The 21,263-nt window shown below is 36.2% G+C and overlaps 1 protein-coding gene across 2 annotated transcripts in view; it reads left to right on the top strand.

Moving 5' to 3' along the window:
* Positions 1–21,263, top strand: part of TRAPPC9 (trafficking protein particle complex subunit 9) — a 521,077-nt gene that overhangs the window by 51,140 nt on the left and 448,674 nt on the right. For both annotated transcript variants that reach the window (XM_052787671.1, XM_052787670.1), the window contains 3 exons: positions 4,785–4,930; positions 11,031–11,116; positions 20,552–20,678. In XM_052787671.1, coding sequence (XP_052643631.1) covers positions 4,785–4,930; positions 11,031–11,116; positions 20,552–20,678 — 359 coding nt within the window. The remainder of the gene's footprint in view (positions 1–4,784; positions 4,931–11,030; positions 11,117–20,551; positions 20,679–21,263) is intronic.

Below are 21,263 nucleotides of genomic sequence, written 5' to 3'. Positions count from 1 at the left end.
TGGTATCAAATTGCTGGAAAACATGTAATGTGGACATATGATCCCAAAACCTTAACTGTTAGAATGAAAGCTACATATTACAGTAGGAAAGTTATTTGAGTAATTTATTATCAGCTGACCTTGGGGTTGATTTAGTTTCACAAAAAATCTATGTATAGAGCTAAACTAGTCATATTTGACTATCCTAGCTCGTATTTGCAGTCAAGACACGTAGATAGTAACTTCCAGGTTTTTCTAACCTAATTTACATATCACTTTAGGATGAGTTGAATTACTGGAGTATGTGGACTGTATTGACTCATTTTCCATTTACCTTAAAGATGCCCAATGACAAGTTCAGGTAACTGTCTGTGTGTTGATGAGTTCCCTGGTCAGTACATTCTGAAGGCAGGTTCCCAGCTAAATACATGAAGGAGGCCTGTATTTCTTCTCCTGAAAGTTTTTAGACAACAAACTTAGTGCAAATTTTAACCTAGCCTTTTTTTTTAGAAATAAAAATTAAATAGTATTAAAAAAATTGAAGTTAATTAAGCAAACTTGTATAGTCCTTTCTAGTACTTGAGTTAATGTGATTGTAAAGAGAAGTTAGAGCAAAAGCTTCCATGAAAACGTTTTTAAGGCAAAATATTTTCTTTTGGGAGCAAGAGTGCTGTCAGCCATTTAGTGCCTCTTGCAGATCTCTGTTCTAGGAATAATCTTAAGTCTTACACAGTATAAAACCAAAACTACCTTCCTTAATCTGACTGTGTATGGTATCTGTCTGCCTTGGCTGTCAAATAGGTGCAGAAATGCAATGCTAAAGTTCCCTTGAGTCTAACCCTTACCTTGTGCTAAAAAAGCAGCCGTGTGTTTAGCTGTGAAGTGTTAAATCCTGAATTAATCTCAGGTTTTTGCTTTTTGCTTAACTTTTAAACCATGGAGGAGGTGGATTGTACTGAATGTATTCCATAACGCTTTTTTGTTCTTCTCCATGCTGAATATTGAAGAAAATTCAAGTCTGAAGATATGGGAAATGCCAACTGAATCCTTTTTTTATAGGAGTCATGCATATAAAGACCAGTCAAAACTTTGGCAACAGATTACCAAGACTTCAATGGGAAAGGCTCTGCCTCACTTAAAATGTTTTGTATGCTGAGAGAAGGGGACAAGCACGTTATATTTACTTGTTATTCCCAGGGCTAGCTTTAAGAAATTGCTCACCATCCGGGGGCTTCATTTACACTATCAGCTTGTGCTGACCTGGCTGCGCTTGGAGTGTTGAAAATATCAACATTATTTAACAGCTAAGAATTGCCATTTGTGCTCCTCTCCCCCTTCCCCCTTCTTGTCTTTTGAAAGTTCTATAAAAGCCATAGTGATAAAAATCCGTAATCCAACAAAATGCTAGATGCATCTAAATGTAAAGCCTCCAGTTACATCTGCACAGCAGACCTAGTGTATTGTAGAGCTGTCCAGCTAGTTGGAAAATACTCATGATGCAGGACTGCAGAGCTCTTTGAGCTAAATAATGTTAATTTTTGAGACATAAATGATAAATGTGTGGAAATGTGGTTTTGATCAATGTTGAATAACCTAAGCTTATTACTCAATCCATGCTAGAGCCCTCTAGAAACATACTCATTTACTGATGATGACGACTTCTATTTACTGTTGGCATTTCATGGTCTACTAGTTCTTAATCCATTTAATGTGAAGTGCTTATTTTGGATGCAGATTTCTTAATCAAAATACTGTCAAACATTGAAATGCCACAGTGAAATTGGAACATAGTTGCACTGTTAACTTCCCCCCCCATACCTATAAAGCAATAGAAGAGATTTGGCTTGGCAAAATCTTCATATTCTGTTACTCATGTTAACTAGCAGTCCTTTAAGTATGCTATTCTTTGTAGTCTTTCTTTGTGTGTATCGTCTTTTAATAGATGCTTGGTCTATTATTGACGTGCTTTAAATATTATAATATTTTTATGTATTTTCTTTTAGCCTTTGGAATTTGGGGATTTTTTTTTTTTGACATTTCAAATACTGTAGTCCAATCTCGAAACCTCCTTGATGAATCTTTATTTCTTTTGATGAAGTTTCAGAAATTAAAAGCATGTTGGATTGGAAAGTATTCCATTATAGCATACTGTAAAATCATATCTAGTATTTTTGGTAATACAAAATAGAATAATTTATTGTCTTTCTATTCTAATAGATGTGCTACTCCAATTTTCATAATTTACCTGTGTTAAAACTAATTTTCTTACTAATATAATTAACAGAAGAAAGAATTTTCTTCCTTTTCACCACTGATGTCTTTTGGTTGTCCTTATATACTTTTCTTACTACTTTAAATTTACTCAGTGCCATTTTTTTCCTTCCCTCTGTTTACTTAGTAGAGTGGGGTTTTTAAAATTTTCTTCATTTCCCCTCTAAGCAAGGTTGTTTTTAATTAACACAACTTTTTCCAAACACAAGATTTGATCTTCTGGGTAGCTAGTGAAATTATTTTGTAATTCATAATTGTCACTCATTTGAATTCAGTTGGGCTGGGCCAGGGGCTAGAAAATGTATGTTACTGAAGCTTTTCACACAAAGGAATTAATGTTCTATGTATGACCTGTGAGGGTATAGCTTTCTAATATGTGGTTGAAGAACATTACTTCCACTGTCATGCATTAAGATTAAAAAGGTTATCCACCAGTATTTATATAATAATGATGGATAAGCTAAAGCACTTCTTTCTATATATAAAATAAAATTCCTTTTTATTAGCACTTTATCAAATTTAATGTTTCCTCAAATAAGTATCATTTACATGTTTTGCTTTAAGTTGCATTCTAATTCGTAACAAAATTCTATCAGAATAGGTTTCAAAATATGAAATATCCAGCAATCTGTCATACTTTCTCTTTATTCCTCAGGCTTGTTGTCTGTTACTTTGCATATGATTGCAACAAATTGCTGACACTAAGCATCACCAACAGATAATATATAGATGTGATTTATTTCTTGTTCCAAAATACTTTTAGTGTTATCTAGTAACTTCTTATCAGGTGTCTTGTATCGGGGATAACATGTAAGAGTAACACTACACAGACAGCTTCATTATTTTTCAGCAGTAGCACATTATTTTCAATGATCTGGGTAATTTTTAAATTGTTTTCTTGTATGTATGTGGTTTTTATTAGCGGGTTATTGGTACAACTGTTCTTTAATGTGCTGAGGACTTAACATTATTTTCATGTTCTCAGTAATAGTTTATTGTTTTGAAATTAAGTATAATTCTGTAGCTTTGGCAAGTGAATTACTTCAGTTATATCCTGTAAATGATGCAAAACTCTGAACATGTAAAAGAATACCTATCTGCTTTTCAAAGTGAAGACACTTAAGTTTACAGCTGAGGAAGGCAGGTTTCTTTCTTAGTGCTCAAGTGTTCTTGTCATACTATTTGAAGAACTTCATAAAACACGACAACTTAATCATGTACTGTAACATTTATAACCTCTCTGGTTTATTATGGCATTATCAAAGAATTCCACTGAGATAAGTTTTACTGTGGGAGTTGGGTAGGAAAGCGGGGAAGAAGGGAGTTAATCTTTAAACAAGTTGGGGTTTTCTAGCATTCTTGTGCTTGGCCTCTTAATTGGTTTTAGAAGTCTCCTAGGATTTTAGCTAGACTCTGTTGTTTGTCTTGGTACATGCCTACTATATCTTTTAAGTATCTTTTAAATGTTTACTGCTGGAAAATTTTGTAAGCATTTTATTTCATTCTCTCTTGTCTACCTCGGTGTGGTGGGATGCCTCTAGCAATTGGCAAAAACTGTAGTTTTATTCTGTAGGATTTTTTTTTTTACTTGAAAACCAAATTTTAAAAAAGTTGGAGATTTAATCCACAAGTGATTATAAAGGGGAGATTCTCATCTCTTGGTGATGTTCTTAATTAAAAGCACAAATACCTCAAGCTTAATAGACTGTAGCAAAATAGCTATGATGCTGAATGATGCCTTTATTCACCTTTTGTTTTTCCTTTCCTCGTTCCTTCCTGACTCTAAGTAACTAGGATTCTTACAGGCTTTTATAATGCTGCTACTTCTACTGAATATCCACTAATTTATTGCTTGTTTTTATGCCCAATATTTAGTCTTTTAATTTCTCATCAGCTTTGGAAGGCCAGTGATTTCCCTGCATGGTATTGTAGGGATTTGGGTCTAACAGGGATATAGTCCACTAAATCATTTGTTATCTGTCTATTTGTAATTGCTTTCTGGTCATTCAACAAACCCACTCAAATTTCTGGGACATTTCCTTCCTTCTAGAAGCAACTCTGTGCATTTTAACTGTTTTAAAGTCTGTTTTATTCACCTTGGAGAAGTTCTTTACATTGTCCAATGAAATTTCTTCTGGCTTTTAGGTTGGGTTTAAGGTAAATACTTGGTTGTTTTCTGCACTGGACTTGTGGTCTATCTGTTGTTATCTGCACTTAACTTGGAAATTAATAGCTGGATTTCAGATCACCGATCCGGCTAGTTTGGGTTTTGTTGGTTTCTACAGAAGATGTTTTTCCTTTGGTATTTGTTTTCTGAGAGCTTTCTGAAACTTTGTCTTTAGTTTCCTTGAGTTGGTATTACTTTCTTTTGTACTGTAAGTATTTACTTCATGTTTTCCATCTCAGGTGTTTTAATCAGTACCTACTGAGACTGTCATTTAGTATTTATCAGTTCATTTTTAACACAACCATCTATTATAAAATAAAATAGAAGAGAATAAATAAAATATTTTAAAATTGTTTTTACTCAACAGATCTGTTAAGCTTTTGAACCTCCCGACCAGTCTTCGACCTCACAAAATGAAAAGTCTACTTGGTCAGAATGTGTCAACCAAAAGCCCCTTCATATATTCTCCAATTATTGCGCACAGTCGTGGGGAAGAACGAAATAAGAAAATAGGTAAGAATATTTTGCAGTATTTTCCATTGTTTTATTAATTAGAAAATCTTTCTTGGTCAAGGAAAGCAAACCTGAACATTACTTTCTTGTGTTTGAAATAATCAGTTTTTTAGCCTAAAGTTCTGAAGGAGCAAAGCTTTGTTCTCTGTGGGACAGTTTCAAAGTCTTATAGATGATAAAACTGATTTTCAGAGGATATAAATTAGTTTTATTTCCTTCTCAAACAAAAGAGAAATCAGGTAAAACTTAGATCTGACACATTCTGTTTGGCAGCAGCCAGCTTAGCCAGTTACCATGTGTGGTGCCCTGAGCTAGATGCACTGTTGGGGTTTCCCCTTTTCTGATAAGGGTATCATCATGAACATGAAGAAATTAGGATGAATGAGCTGCAGTTTCTTGCACAAAAGATGCAAATCCATAGGAAACTGGAGTGTGGTAGTTCAACACCCATAGAATCCTGATGTTAGACCATTGGGTTTTAAAATTGGTTTTCAGTTTATCTCTTTCAGATGCATCTAGTTGATATCCTATTATGATTTAACGTAAACTCAGAATGATTAACTGTCTGATTAGTCAGTTCTTCTTAAAGACAGTTCAGCAAAAAAATCAAAAAAGCCTTATAAACAATGTTTGGAATACTAGTTATCTTTTGCTAGAGGATTATGTCATTCATTACAAAGCTCTTCAGTGCCGTAATTGTGCCATTGGAAATAGATTACAAGGCTTGTTTAAAATCCTGGATTAAGTTACAAATATTGGTAGTCCTTTTTGTTGCTTTTGTGCATATCATGTGCATGATAATTTTTAACATAAGCATTAGTGTCAGCACAAAAAGGACTTGTGTGACAATGGACAGAACTGATTGTAAAAACTTCAATACAGAAATTTGCAGAATGTTGTTTTTCTTAACTTGCCTCCTTATGTCACTGATTTTAGTACAGAGTAACTACCAAAAAAAAAGAAAAAGTAGAAAAACAATACTTGGAAATGTCACCAAGGTTTGTTAGATTTTCTGTATCATGCTTTGAATTGTAAAATACTGAACATCTAGCAGGTCATCGTAGGTAGTGGCTCCAACTACTTTTCAAATAGGTAGCTCAGAAACAAGTTAGGGCAGAAACTTGAGAAGGACAAGCAGGTGTGCTCCTCAGCACCTGAACTTCTGTCCCCTGCTCCCTGTCCCTTTCAAGCATGAATGCATATGAAAGGTGGGGAATGCTTTCCATTTCCTATATTCTCAGTTTCTCTTGTTAGTGGTAGTGTATTTGTATTGTAGTGTATTGCACTGCTCCCTGGGACACCTCCTTTTTTGTCTCTCTCCTTTTTTACCCTTCTAACAGTCCTCTTTCATCTACTTTTAAAATTAATTTTCTCCAGCAGTGTAGCAACTACTTGGCTTGTTCATCTGGATTGTGCCTGCTCTGCAGAGCCAGTACTCGGAGAATCTCTCTGTACGGTTTCTTCATTCTAACATGTGGGGCTATGGGCTTTTTCCACACAGTCTTCTAGGTTAGATGTTGGACTTAACCTGCCTGTGCTGTGAACCCCTGATTATGATTAAGATGATATCTCTCACCTTGAGAAGAACATGCCCATTTTCTAATTTGTTTTATGATGATGTGTATTTTCAATAAATAGTTGAAACATGAGGAATTGGGTAATATGCAGAGGTATGGATTATTATCTGGCAGTTTGGATGGACATGGCTTACTGCTACTTTGCTACAGTACTCCTTTGATTTCAAAAGATAAAGAAATCTAAAAAAAGAATAAGAAGAATTAAGTAAAGGATAAGAAATTATAAAAATGTAGATGTGTGGGAACATCTTAAAGTGCTCTCCCGTTACAGAAATATTTCTCTGGAAAATAGCTTATATTATTTCTCTTAATAATCACAATTAAATTTTTAACATTTAATCTCTTAGGTGTAACTTGTCATGTTTTTTTCATTTAAATAAAACCTTATTGCTAATCCTGTCAAACAGTTGTATTATGCAGTATTCTTGTTCCTTGATGGATACAAAAGGCAGCTGCATTTTTTGAAACAGTTTAAGTTAGGATTTGTTTATGTGCTGTGTGTACTGTAGGAGTTTTATATTACACAGGGCAGTTTCTCCTTTTAGGTTTTTATTTAGCCAAAGGAGATGTCTGAACTGCTTGTGATCCCGTAAAGCATTTGCCTTTTGAAGTATATACACAGGGGAGACCTTATCGCTCTCTACAACTACCTGAAAGGGGGTTGTAGTGAGGTGGGTGTTGGTCTCTTCTGTCAGGTGTCTGGAGATAGGACAAGAGGAAATGGCCTCAAGTTGAGGCAGGGGAGATTTAGGTTAGGTATTAGGAAAAAGTTTTTTACTGAGAGGGTTGTCAAACATTGGAATGGGCTGCCCAGGGAAGTGGTTGATTCACCATCCCTGGAGGTATTCAAAAAGCGAGTGGACAGGGTACTCCAGGGCATGGTTTAGGGGGCATGGTTAATGGTTGGACTCGATGATCTTGAAGGTCTTTTCCAACCGAAATGATTCTATGATTCTATGATTCTATAATGTTTCACTCAAAGTTTCAGAAACAAAAGAATATACAAAATAAGAGACTTCCTTTGAAAGGAGATGAGAAATTTAATAAACTTTGAAACTAAAAAGAATATTTTAATGACATGCATTTAATTTAAAACAACAGCAATATCAAATGAACTGTGTTTTTCTTAAATGGAAATATGTAAGCCATGTTTTGGTTAAATTATTGTTACAGCAAAGGAAATCAAGTACTACTGACAAACCAAAAAGAAACAAAACCCTTTAGAAAGTCTTGAGGAAATGTTTTCAGTTTTCAGCTTGATAAGCTTTTCTGACTGGAAACAATAAAACTTAGGATTCTTGCCTTTGGAGAGGGTTGGGGAGCATTCCTTACTACTCTTGTAGGTGCACATACCTACCCTGTTGCCTATGAACATGCAGGTGTCACAGCTTTGGACACTAACACCCCAAGTTTGTTAGTTTAAAGCACGATTCGTGAAGTCAGCCAATCTGCTAGCCTAGTCCCGCCTCTTCTAGGTAGGTGGATCCTATCTCTCCCCAACAGGCTGTATTCGTTGAAGGACTGCCCATGATCATAGAAACCAAAGCCCTAGTGACACCACCAGCCAGGAAGCCATGTATTGATCTGCATGATGCATCGACTTCTGCCTGTACCCCCACCTCTGACTGGCAAGACAGAGAAGAAAATCACTTGGGCAACTGTCCCTTTACTTGCACCCCCAAGGCTCTGAAGTCCTGCTTGACCTTGCCCAGGTTCTGCTGTACCATGTCATCGGTGTCCACATGGAAAAGAAGTAGGGGACAGTAGTCTGTGCTTTTAACCAGCTGGGGCAGTCATCTCCCTCTGACATCCCAGATCTTGGCTCCTGGCAAGCAGCAAACCTCCCTTGACTGTATACCATGCTGGCAGACAGGTGCCTCAGTGCCTCTCAACAGTCGCACACTACTAGCACTCGCTGTGTCCTTTTGCAGCTTTTACTATGTGCTGCTGGTGCGGCTTCTCCCTGTGAATTTTGCTCATGGGTTTTTGTCCTCTGCCGAGGCTTCATATCTGTTGCTGGCTGGTACTTAAAAGAAGGAGACTGAAGTGATATCCTGTTCCTACGGGTCATAAGAGACCATGGCGCCTGCGGCTCCAAGGTGCTGTCAGTTCGCTGGTGAAGCTCTTTGTCCAGTAGCCTCTGGAGGTCCGCAGCCCTTTCCGCGCGAGCCGCTGGCACCGCTCCCCTCAGTCGCCGTTTACCGCGCACCCTGCAGCCTGCGCGCGCTGCTCCCCTCAGGCGCCGCTCCCCGTGCGCATGCCCTGTTTGCGGCGCTGCCCAGGGGCCGGCGATCTGCGGCTTCCCGCGCTTCGACGTGGGCGCGCGGACAGCCGGCACCGCCCAGGTCTCGCCCGCCGCTGTGTGGTGAGACCTGTGGCCTTGCCGGCCGCTGCCTCCCCACGCGCAGCCAAAGGGTCTGGTGGGCTGAGAAACCCCCTCAGACACCCGGCGGGGGCCTCGAAAGCCTGGCACTCCTCTCAGCACGCCGCAGCTGCCGCCTCTTGTGCTGCCTTTTGCTTGTGCTGCCACCGTCGGCTTCACGCGGTTTCAGAACTATTCTAAGGAGGTAGATCAGGGAGTTTTCTACACTGAGGGAGGGATCATATCTGTAAAACGTAAAGGATTCTAAGCTCATTTCTTATTTTTGGAAGGAAAGAGATTAAAGCATCAGACAAATGTATAGTTTGAGTTCAGAGTAATACTTAGATGAAATCAAGAGTTTCCAACACGTTTTTCTGGTCACTGACTTTTCAGAATCGCTTTTTACGTGGTTGCATTGAAATAATTTTCAGAAAGAACATTCCAGTCCTGTTGTAGTTCTTACAATGTGGAAATTTATTTAGAAAGACTGAAGTGTCTACTTTGGCTACTACAAGTGCCTGTGTTGATACAGTTAACCGTAATGGGGCTTCAGTGCTTACATAACTTTGAAGCTCTGTACAATACCTCTTCAGAGGAGTAACTGATTCTTTCGGGGACTGCAGAATGTGTAAGTCATTATGGACACTTAGAAGCAATTAAATAAAAGGAAATTTACAGAACATCTCATACAGTTGTTCTTTTGAACGTTTTGTTTTAATCAACAGTTTTACTTTTCAGGTTTCATAGTAATATAACCTGTTAGTATCTCTGAATGTATGTTTTTAATTTCCACTAGCATTAATTGGAGTTAAACATTTGCATTAAGTGCATCTCCCTTGAGCTCTCTAATACTGCTTGCAAAATGTAATCAGATGGTAAACCATTGTGAATGTACAATTAGAGTACAGATGGTTTCAGCTGTGAATGACAGTCTTAATAATCCTGTTTTTTTACCGGATGCTTTCTAATATCCTCGTAAAAAAGTGTTGGTAATGTATGTTGAAATTATTGAGTAAACTAGCAAAAGTTAATCTATGTATATTATAGGTTAGCTTATATTCATGATTTCTTAACAAATACAGTTAAACCACCTTTTGTTTATTTGGACTGCAGGTCCTCAGCTTGTATGGAGAATCTTGTCACATTCAGTTTTAAGTCTGAAGATCAGGTGCATGTGGTTAACTGTGAGAAATTTGGAAGTTAGACAGGATCTTGTGGGCTGAAAAGATTATGAAGTGCTGATGTAAAATAATCTTTCAGCATTGAACAGTTCCTCAGAACTTGTGTCTTTGCTGCTGACCTCCCTTCCATAAACTTCTTGCCTCCTTAAATTAAAAAAAAAAAAAAAAACAACCAAAATTTTAAACTTGGCAGGGTGAATTGTCATTAAAGTTGAACCTCTGTCTCTTGTAGTGAGATGTAAGCCAGAAGTACATCTTATTGCCTGACCTATTTTTGTTCGTTGTCTTTCTTAAGTGCAAGTTACTTAATAATTTTGGTATTGCTTAAGTCTCCATTTTGTGAACCTCAAAAAAATTTTATCTATAGAACCTAGTGTCATCTTCCCCTCCCACAGCATCTCCCAAATTAATTACTGTTTCCCGAAGAAAATTAGGAGGAGGAAACTGAGGTGGTATCTTGCTGGTGAGCAGTTGTTTCCTTCTTAATTTAGAGTGATCTTTTACTTACTCCGTATCATCAGCTGTGTCTATATGAAGACTTGTTTCCATTATTTTTAATTTCCTTGTTCCTGTTGTTTTCATTCCTTATCTGGTTGCTGCTTATCTGAGGCTTAAATATCCAAGGCTATGTGTATTCTGTACCTAGCTCCAAGTATGTAAGCCTTTAAGTGTTTAAGGATGTGTTTAAGTACTGTTTTGAATTGATGCCTGAGTTAATTTTGCCAATGTAATGTTGGGTCTTTGGAGCACTATTACTGTATTAATGAATGCTTCCGGTCTTTTAACCCATTGTTTTGGCTGGGATTTATAGCTTGTGTCCCATAATGCACTTGAATAGGACTTGGGCTGTGAAGATTATACAGAGATGTTAGTTTAGACCATAAAGATAATACAGCAGTCTGACAGCTCAGCTGATGCTACTTTTTTATAACACTATGATTAGGTAATTCCTGCATTAATTCTATAATCATTTCATGTAGACTTCCAGTGGGTCCAGGGAGATGTATGTGAAGTTCAGTTGATGGTGTACAACCCTATGCCTTTTGAGCTCCGAGTAGAAAACATGGTATGTATCTTTCTAAATCTCCCCTTTCTATTATTTTTCTGAAAAAATTCTTATTTGAACTTTCAAATGTGGTTTTCTATAAAACCAGTAGTTTTAAAAATTGTTTAACCCAGTATAACCTCAGTTTAACAGTGCAATACTGTCAATTTTCTCATATTTGTTGGTAATGAGGTATTGAAATTAAATTCTCTGCCACTCAGAGCGTTTAAATGCTTTACTGTTAGTGACCTGTGAATCAATTTTGTACCTTTCTGCATTGACTAGAACTCGTGCTACACAATTTACATATACTGGTTTTCAAGTAATAATTATATCCCGAAACCTACTAATTAGTGTATACTTGCTACTGTAATTTAAAAATCTGCATTCTTCCTAGCTTTTCAAATTCCCATTTTGACCATGTTTTTAAAAATCTGAGGAATTAAAATAGTTCTGAGAAGCTTTATTTTTTAATAGAAGCTTCAGCCTGTGGATCTGCTGTTCCCAATGATATATGTTATTTGAAAACACCGTAAAGTAAAATTATCAGGAGGGAGGAAAAAAAGGCTAAAATACCAGAGAAGCATGTAAGGTTAGAAGGATCAAGCCCAAGCCCTCTACTACTTCAGTCAACTGCTTGTAGTGTATCCTGAAACAAAGTAAATTGGTTTTTTTTTTTCCCCTCTTCATGCCAACAGGATTTTTTTTTAATTGTTATCCACTTAAAGGTTAAAAGACTGCTAACTACCAAACCAACTTAATCTCCACTCAGTCCTAATCCAGTGTTGTCTTTTATGTTAAATATTTTTACCTTCAATATTGCTTTAAAAAATAAATCCTATCTCTTAGAGCCCATTGTTCTTTAGACTAAGTAAGGCTTATATATATTGCGTATATTTATTTGCTCAGGATTTCTGTTTGTTTTTTTATTGATAGGTCTATTGCAGTGGCTAGTCAAACAATTTGACCTAATTTTCTGGTAATATGTTGCATACAATAAAGCGTTTTTCCATGGGAGATGAACATGCCCAAAGATTGTGCTTATAGCATAATAAAATTAATTCTTGGGAGCCAACACGTTCGTTTCTTCAGCAGTATTTTCTCTAACCCTCACAGAAGTATTCCACATTGTTAGGAATGAAAAGAAAAAGTAATTGTAAAGCTGCGCATCAGAAAGGACTCTATATAGGAATTTATTTAAGAACATTTTGTTTTATAGTCTAATTTATATTGTGTAACTAATGATGTAATTATATATTTAAAAAACTGAGTTTGGGTAATTTCTTAATTTCTTAATGAGGAAATTTCTTATGAGTGCTTACATATACTTAAGGACTCAGAATACAATTATTTGCATAGATGTGCACTCCATCCACTCCCTGAGCAAATTAATTGTAGTAGCATGAATACTTCTTTTTACTGTTAGTGTTCTATCTTTGAATTAATACTGAATTTTAGTTTCATTGGTAAGCATAAGAGGAAGCAAGCATGCAAACTAGATGCAAATAATGGAACTGATTAATGTAATTCTTTAGTCAATGCTCCATAAATAGAGTGCTTTGAGAAATTCTGCTGTGCGCTACTGTCGTCTCATTGGTAGAAATTAGTTGATTTTGCTTAATTTGTGTATGGTATCAAGACTGTAGCCAGCAAGTTGAGGAAAGTAATTATTCTCCTCGATTTGGCATTTGAGAGACATTGCCTTTAGAACCAAGGCCAGTTTTGAGCTCCCTGTACAATAGCAATATTGACATACTGGTATCAGTCCAGCAGTATTACCAAGATGATTGGCAAGCTGGAGCATAGGACGGATGAGGACAGGTTCAAAGAGCTGCATCTGTTCAGTTTGTAGAAGAGAAGAATACTGGGGTAATTCCTATTCTTTCCTTGATTCCAAAATGATGCAGTGAAAATGGAGTCATATTCTTCCCAGAGGTGCCCAGTGTAAGGGTGAGAGTCAGTGAACACGTTGCAGTGATGGAAAACTTTCCTAATAAAAAATTCCCTTTTTCCAGTCATGAGGGTTATCATACACTGGAACTGGTTGCCCAGAGAGAACGTGGGATCTCCATGCTTATTAATCTTCAAAACTTGAGTGTATAGGACAGTGAAAAACCTAAACGACCATCAAAGTTGGCCCTGTTTTGAGCAGTGGGCTGGGCAAGAGGACGTCTAGCATTTCCTTCCAGCCTAAATTGTTCTGATTTTCCAGTCTCATCTGTGAGCTTTCTAGAATGTGGGAATAGCTATTACTTTATCACAAGAATAAGCTCTTCTGTTTTTATTTTAATAATTCAAAGCATTGTTTAATATTTTAAAATGTTTTGGTTTATTATTAACGTACTCATGCCTGCAGTTCCCATGCCCCCTTGTCTGATTTCTCATCATGTATCACATTCTCTCATATTACTTAGTCTCATAGCATCATTTTCATAGCAAGTGTATTCTTTTCTGTCATTTAGTGGCAGTTTCAGCTTGTTTGTCCCACATCTTTTTTCCTTCTGTCTGACTCGGCACCTTACCTTTGCAGTATGAGTACTCGTTCAAGCTTGTTTCCAATGACTGCCAGTTCTTCTTTGAGTTCTCCATTGCTTGATTTCCTTTGTTTTTTACCCTTTTCATGGTTCACCATTCATCAACATGTAACTGTCCTGAAATCAATAGTCTTATTCCTTTTTTCTAATTTTCCCCTTTCCCTCGTCTTACAATTTATGATTTGTTGTTCTGTTAGCTTAGTTGTTTCATGTTAAATGAATGCTGGAAGCATCGATCCAAACTTTTATCACGATACTTTTCCTAATGTGTCTTCCTGTTTGTTATGGCTGAAAGTTGTGATGGTAAATAACTTAGTATTGAGCACAAGTTGTTAAGGAGAACGATTCCCCATTGAACGGCTTGTCTAGCTTTTTTCATTATTTGAAGTATTAATGCTAAGTACATGTAGTTTAATTGAGGTATGCTTAAGTAAAAGAAATTGAATTTTTAGACTTGACATGAGACTGTGGACGCAAGACTTTGATCACTGTTACTCGGATGATAAGTCCTGTACTGTCTGAAAGCTGATTTTTTTGTTGTTTTATTTTACTGTTCTCAAAGCTCTTTGCCCATCTTTGTTGTTCTTGCTGTTTATTCTGTTATGCATATTCGTGATTTGAGACTCTATTTAGATACCTATTCTTCATGTGTGTCCCATTTCTGTATTACTTTTCTGTCTTTTTCTATTTCATGTTTTTGTTTTGTTCATATAGTTAGAAGGCTGACCCATTGAAAGGTGCAGTAGTGCTTGTAGAAAGACAAATGGAAATGTTTAATCATGGAATATGGAAGTGATTAGGTCCAACAACTGTGTATTTTAGTCAATAAAGTAAAGCAGGAGAGATCATAGGGTGATCAGAGGAAGTGCTTTAATAAAACTTAGCAGGTACCTTAAATCAAGAGTGTGAGAGAGAGAGACAAAAATGAGCCTGACTAGTTTTGACTGCAATGGATTATGCAGAATATTTTTGCTATCCTGGTGGAGCCCAAATTAACAGGAGATGTTTTGTTCAGATGTAAATAAGTGTATATACCGCTTTTTTCTCCCAGGAATATTGATTTCTCTATAGACTTGTTCAGGTATGTGAATGATGGCCTCTATCTCTTTTGCAGTTACTAAGCCTTTTTCTCTGTCCAGGAAAAAATGACCTTCAGATTTCAGGCCTTCAAAAAAATAAAAAAAAATTTGGGAAATCTCTGATGGATTTATTTTGTATCTTGGGACAAAGGTTTCAAGCAGTAAATCATGGTACAGTCTAGTGAGACCTACTATTAAAATAAAATGCATGTGAAGATGCACTGCAAAGGGTGTTAAGTCCTTTAAGATTTTAACTACTTTTTCCTCTTTGTTTCTCAAGTTTCATATTAAAGGAAAAAAAAAAACCAACTGAGAAATTTTGAAGCAGTGTTATTTATTGAGTGAAAGCATTTTTTCTGCACTTACTCTAGAAAATATAGCCATGGTTCTAAGAAGGCTACAATATATACAAAGCAGTGTAAACCGTGTTTAATAAATTAATATTGAGAAACTAAAAAATACTACCCCAAAACATGGGGATAATGTAATTTATAGTATTAAGTCATTATTCAAGAAGAAAGTCTTTGTTCTGTAGTTCTTATGTTTGGAGCGTGTATTTATTTGAAGACAATTTAAGTGTGGTATTTTGATTAACAATGCTGTAGGAATGGCTGTTACATTTTGTTTGTAAACTTCAAAACTACACTATTAGCCTAGAGCTCTATGTTGATGTTTAAAAATACCATCTCAAATTTTGATAAATCTTTATGTATAATCAGTCCCATGACTTAGCTTATGATCAAATTGTTTCCATTAACTGCTCTTGTGAGCAGTTCACATCTTTGTACTGTTTCTGCCATCTTGAGAGAATATTTACTTACTGATACACTACATTTAATTGAAGCTATATTGGGCAAAAATGTACACAAAGAAGGTGTGGGGGCAGAAGGATAAAAATGGTCATGTTTGGTGTTTTCTAGGTCTGCCTAAAATAACCTTATTAGAAATCGTAGGGAAAATTTCCTTTTAAATAAATATTTGACAATTTTTGTGTAAAGTATTCGACAACATTGTATAAAGTATGTTCAGTGTGAAAACTAACTTGGAAGGCAATGTTACTTTAAAAAAAGAATGATTACATTTCAGGATTGGTAAGTAAAGCCTAAAAAAAGCAGTTACATACTCATGTTATTTTAACAGCATCCCCAAATGCTACCATTTACATACCAGTTGTTTTGTTTCTCTGAAACTACATTGAGGTTTGAAGTGATTGAAAGACATGCTGTGATAATAGCATGCATATATTCACTCTAAGACAATTTAAATTGTTTTATAAGAATGCAAGGAAATAAAAGTGGGGTTTTTTGTGGGGGGGTGTGTCTGTGTGTGTGTCTGTGTGTCTGTGTGATTTGTATATTCCCTGGAGGAGACCTTGTATGTGTGTAAACTTTTCCTATAAGATCAGAAAGAGCAATGATTACTAAAGGATTACTAAATATTATTACTTGAAATAAGGTACGAGACTCCAGGGAAAAAAAATCTAACACTTACTTCCCTTTTTTTTTTTGTGCATCTGATACATTCAGGTAAAGGATATGACAGTACTTCAGCCTTGATTTGATTGTCACTATTAATCTAAAAAATTTTTAGGCGCCAGAGGGCAATGTTGGGCAAATATTGCTGAATTCTGCTATCCAGCAAATAGTGATATGGCAAATGTCTTTCAGACATTCTAGATAATGTCATTGTCTTTTAAAACTTACTTATGTGGGTTAAGTTTTAAAGGTAAGTATCTTGATTTGTTTATGTCTGAAACTCTGAAGCCTAGTTGAGGTTTATATTGTTTTTTTTCCATTTTGATGAGTTTTTATGCTTTCTTAGTGTCTTTACTTTTAAAAACTTGAAGTTTTACTGAATAGCAAAACTCTCTTAATGAGAGAAATGAATGCTGTATTCTCCTTCGTGTGGTAATACACTTGAGACTCTTTAATTTCTAGTCCAGGCATAGTATGTGCTTAGTGCAGGTGTTTTGGCATTTGCGTTGCATTTGTTCTCTAGAAAAGCTCTTCGTTTTCATGGTTTTTGTTGTTAAAGAATAGACTGAGAATGCATTCTTAATGCATTATAAGAAAAATACATTGTGCTGAGGACTTATTTTGCTTTAGCAGTTATCTGTGATCAACTTGCTGTGTTTGTGATTAGCATGATCCAAGTGTGTCATTTTGATATAATTTCAGTGGTTAGGGAATAATGTACACTGTACATAACAATTTTTTTAAAATTTTGCTTTACTGTTATTAAATCATTTTAATACTAGCAATTTCTCATAATAGTAACTCTTCCTTCTTGTCCATACGCATGTGCATATTTTGGGTGATTGTACTCCATATACATTCACATGCCTTTTTGTCTATTACTGTCTCCATCTTGATTTTTGTCTGGATTTTGTTTGATGTTCATACTCAGTTTAAATCCTTTGGCGAGGAAGATGCTTTCTCTGACAGCTGGATTGTGATCAATGCTTTTCCTAAGCCTTGACCATTAGCCTTGAAAAATACTACCATTGATTTATTTAATTTTTCTCAGTTGATTTCCCTATATTTTTTTCCCTCCATGGTTGTGATCTTTAGTTTCCTCAGCATTGCTTGGCTCTGATCCATTCCAAGCCTCAATTCCCTGCAACGAGGGAGCTCATAGGTGCCATAGATCAAAACTAGCTGGGTGGTGAGGTTTTGACTGGCAACTTTGAGGTCATACAGCAGCCTGTATATGTGCGCACATGGCTACTTTAGGTGCGCTTCTTGAGGCTATGCTGGTTTATAGTCCCCCTTGAGGTTCTTTTTTCCTTTACAGGACCCTAAAAGGCTTTCAGGGAAATGTCTTCCCATGCACCCCCTCAATCCAGCTTGATAGTGGAGGATGTCTAATTGCTGGGATGGGGGACTAATTCATATTAAGTAAAAGCGTAAGACTGGTTATACTGCAAGAAGTGAAATGAATGTATAAATGTATGTCCTGACATCCAGCTTGATTAAAAATGTGAAGTAGAGGAGTAAGAACACGGGAGAAAGCTTTATTTACTCATTGCTTCCATCTCTCCCTTGCCCCAAGGAAAACTGGGATAATTAGGACCATGTCTTAATGAGCAGCCTTCCATATTTAAGAAAAGTGACCTGACTATGGTGGTGTCATTTCATAGTCTTTTGTATATGTTTATAGACATTTGGTATACTGGCTAATTTGGGGAGTTAGCTAGGAATGGAAAGGTAGTGGTGTGTATTAATTGTTGAAATTTAAGTTCAGTGTCGTCATTAGGAGAAAGTTTGAACTGGAAAGGCTTTCCAGTTTAACCACTGCATTAAGTTACCTAATCCCCTCTTAGAGACTACCACTGAGGGAAATTCCAAAACTCCCTGGATAAACATGCTGGGAGTGGTTAATGTGGAGTTGGCTTTGCTTCAGGGTAGGGAGATGGGTTAGGTAATATTTAGGGGTCCCTGTCATTTCTGTTTATTTACATTTGCTATAGCTGATACTAAAGAAGACATTGGAGGTTGGTTTTTTTTGTTTGTTTGTTTGTTTTTTTGTAATTTATTTTTTATGACTTTAGTTGAGGTGAATCCAGAATAATTCAAATATACTTGAGTATTTGGCCAAGTGATAGTTCAGTCCTTTCAGGACTGAAATAATCTTAAAGCCTTCTGTACCTGTTGTAAAAGTGAGTTTTGGAGTGTGTATGGCATCACCTTTTGTTTATGTTCTAAGATTTAGTTCAGCCAAAGCACAAGCAGAATGATTGTGATGAAGACTGAGGCTAGTTCGGTATTAAAGTGTGAATATTCACCCCATTTCTGTGGGGTGAATCCCACTGGAAGGATTCACGTTCAGTCACATCCGATCAATTATCATGCAGTCAGTTGTCACATGCAATCTGATGCACTGGGTGGTGAGTGTATAGGAAGACAGAATTAGTTTTTACTTACTTTTTTGTGGATTATTTCTGACAGCTGAAGTCTCCATGTGAAACTGGGGGAAAACTAGAATTCAGTAGAAATGAGGATTTAACACAGTGTTTTCTTATAACTCAAGTGAAATGATGAAATTGAATTTTGTGCAATATTAAGGACAGAGTTCTCTAACGTACCTTTCCACAAAGCAAGAGTAGCTTTGATTGAATTAGGTGTTGTTTCAACAGTGTCAAGTCTACAAAGAAGTAATTGCTAGAATGAAGGATTTTATAGCTTTTGGGTATATTATAATCTTGATGACTTCAGATCTTCAGTAGAAGAGAAATCAAGAACGTGACAAACTTGTTCAGCTTGCTTTCTTAAGCTTCTGGTGTGTTTACGACTTTGCTGTTAAAAATCTTAGGTACAAAGCATTTATTTAGTTGTTATGTAGCATGTATGTAAAAGATAGTTAGTTGATAATTTTCCAGAAGGCACAATGCCTTTTGAGGAGGGAAGACATTCTGATAATGGCTTTTAATTTAGTTCAGTTTTTGACTGCTAGTGGGTTGATTTTGGTTAATATCTAGGAATTGCTTGAAGAAGACTTGCTGGTGGTTAGTCCCAATGCAAATCAGGCCATTAAAGACTTAATGTACAAGACAGGTCAAGTTTCAGTCATTAGCTGGGTTATTCCGGTGGTGCCATTTACGTTTCTTTAAGTACTTGTTATACGAGTATCAATTTTCCTAATTTCTAATTGAGACTTGGAAACATAAGAGGGCTAGTCTGCCTTTTGCAGCTGACGCGAGCATTAGAGGTGCACCATTCAAAGCCCAATTGAATTACAAACTAGGCAGTCATAGATGTTTTCAAAGGGAAGCAATGCTGGTATTCTGCCACTGTGCAGATAATGTTGCTGCTTCTTGAACTCCTTGTTCAGTCTTCAGTCGATTTGTGGTTTTCTGTGGCTCCAACTATGAGTTTTTTCATCTGTCTTTACCTCTTTCATAGAGTTTTGAGTTCCTGTGAAGCGTCCTCATGGAGTTGAGGTTTAATCCAGTTGTACTTACTGCATTAATTGATGGAGATATTTGGATGGCATCTTTATTAAAAAATAAAAATAAAAATCTGTGTATAGAAAAGCAGCTGGTAACTTAGACTTAATGTGCTTTACAACATTAAATTTCTTACTTGCAACAGTACATTCTGTGTTCAAGCATCCTAAATTCATTAACTGAGCTACCCCCCCCCCCCCCATTTAAAAGTTTGTTAAATAATTTTTTTTTCTGCTTCATTTCTTATTTTGTCCTATGTTTTAAATTTAGGATGCTAAAAGATTTCTCTGGCACTAAGGGAGTAAATCATACAGTCTAACTGCAGGCATCTAGGCTTGATAGAGGATCAATTTAGCAAAATGAATGCCTTATTCCAACTCATTGAAATGTTTAGGTTGGATAGTAAAGCTAGACTTGCTCCATTATCTGTAAATACTAAATTTTTTTTCTCCCCATTGATAAATATTTTCTGGCCAGGAACTTTAATTAAAGCTAAGCAAGAGCTGCTATTGATGTTTGATTTCCACTGTCCAAAATATAAGCAAATGTATAACTAAGGTCAGAGATACAATTAAATGTAGGTACAAAGCAACACCATGCAGATTGTATCACTCATTCTTTTTACTGTGCTTGGGTATAAATTTTTATTAGTTTTTCATACATTGTTCCCATCTCAGATCCTGAAACACGTTTCACTGTTGAATACAAATCTTGCCATAATTCTAGATGCATGCTTCACTCACTGGAACTTAAAACCCAAAATAACTGCTATGAGCAAACTGGAATAAATTGTAAAAGTTTGGGTGATGTAATGCAAGGGATTAAAATACAAGTATATATCATAAAAATGTATGTGTATATCATAAATGGATTTATCTATGTAATATGACTTTTTCAGGGTCTCTTGACAACAGGAGTAGAATTCGAATCTCTTCCTGCAGCTCTTTCTCTACCTGCAGAATCTGGTCTATATCCGGTAACTCTTGTTGGTGTTCCTCAAACTACTGGACAGATCACTGTCAATGGTAAGGGATGTCTTTAGTCATTCTCTTCCTAGCAAAGCAAACACGTGTTTTACATCTCTGTGGATTACCTCAGTTTGTATGCCATGTATATATTTGCCACTCTGAATTCTCCTCAGTAAGTAACAGAAAAAACAAAAAAAGAGATCTGTTTTCTATACTAGACTTCATTAAAAAAATAGCCTGATAAATCACTTGGTTGCAACAGCAGTAATGAACACATATTTACAGTATCTTATGTACAAGAGGAAAAGGATGATGAACTCGAACTCCCCTTTATTAACACTTTCATTTGGAAAGCTTCTGAGGAGAATTACTTGAACTTTTTCATGAGAATGCAGAAGATAATCTTGCAGTTCGTTTTTCTTAATTAATTGTGTTCATGTAAGATTACAGAAATTTTTGCAGATTGCTTCTGTAGAAACAATTTAGCCAACGCGTGTAGTCTGTTGCAGTCGAGATACCATTTCATTAATAAGCCTAAATTGAATTGTGTTTGTAGTAAGTAAAGAGAATTAAAGAGCTTTTGTAGAAGACAAGCAGATCAGTCTCCTAGAAAAGGAGGTATATGTGAAGATGATAGATTCA

The sequence above is a fragment of the Harpia harpyja genome, chromosome 5 (assembly GCF_026419915.1).
Source record: "Harpia harpyja isolate bHarHar1 chromosome 5, bHarHar1 primary haplotype, whole genome shotgun sequence".
Taxonomy (NCBI): Eukaryota; Metazoa; Chordata; class Aves; order Accipitriformes; family Accipitridae; genus Harpia; species Harpia harpyja.
This window is presented reverse-complemented; position numbering and strand designations above follow the sequence as displayed.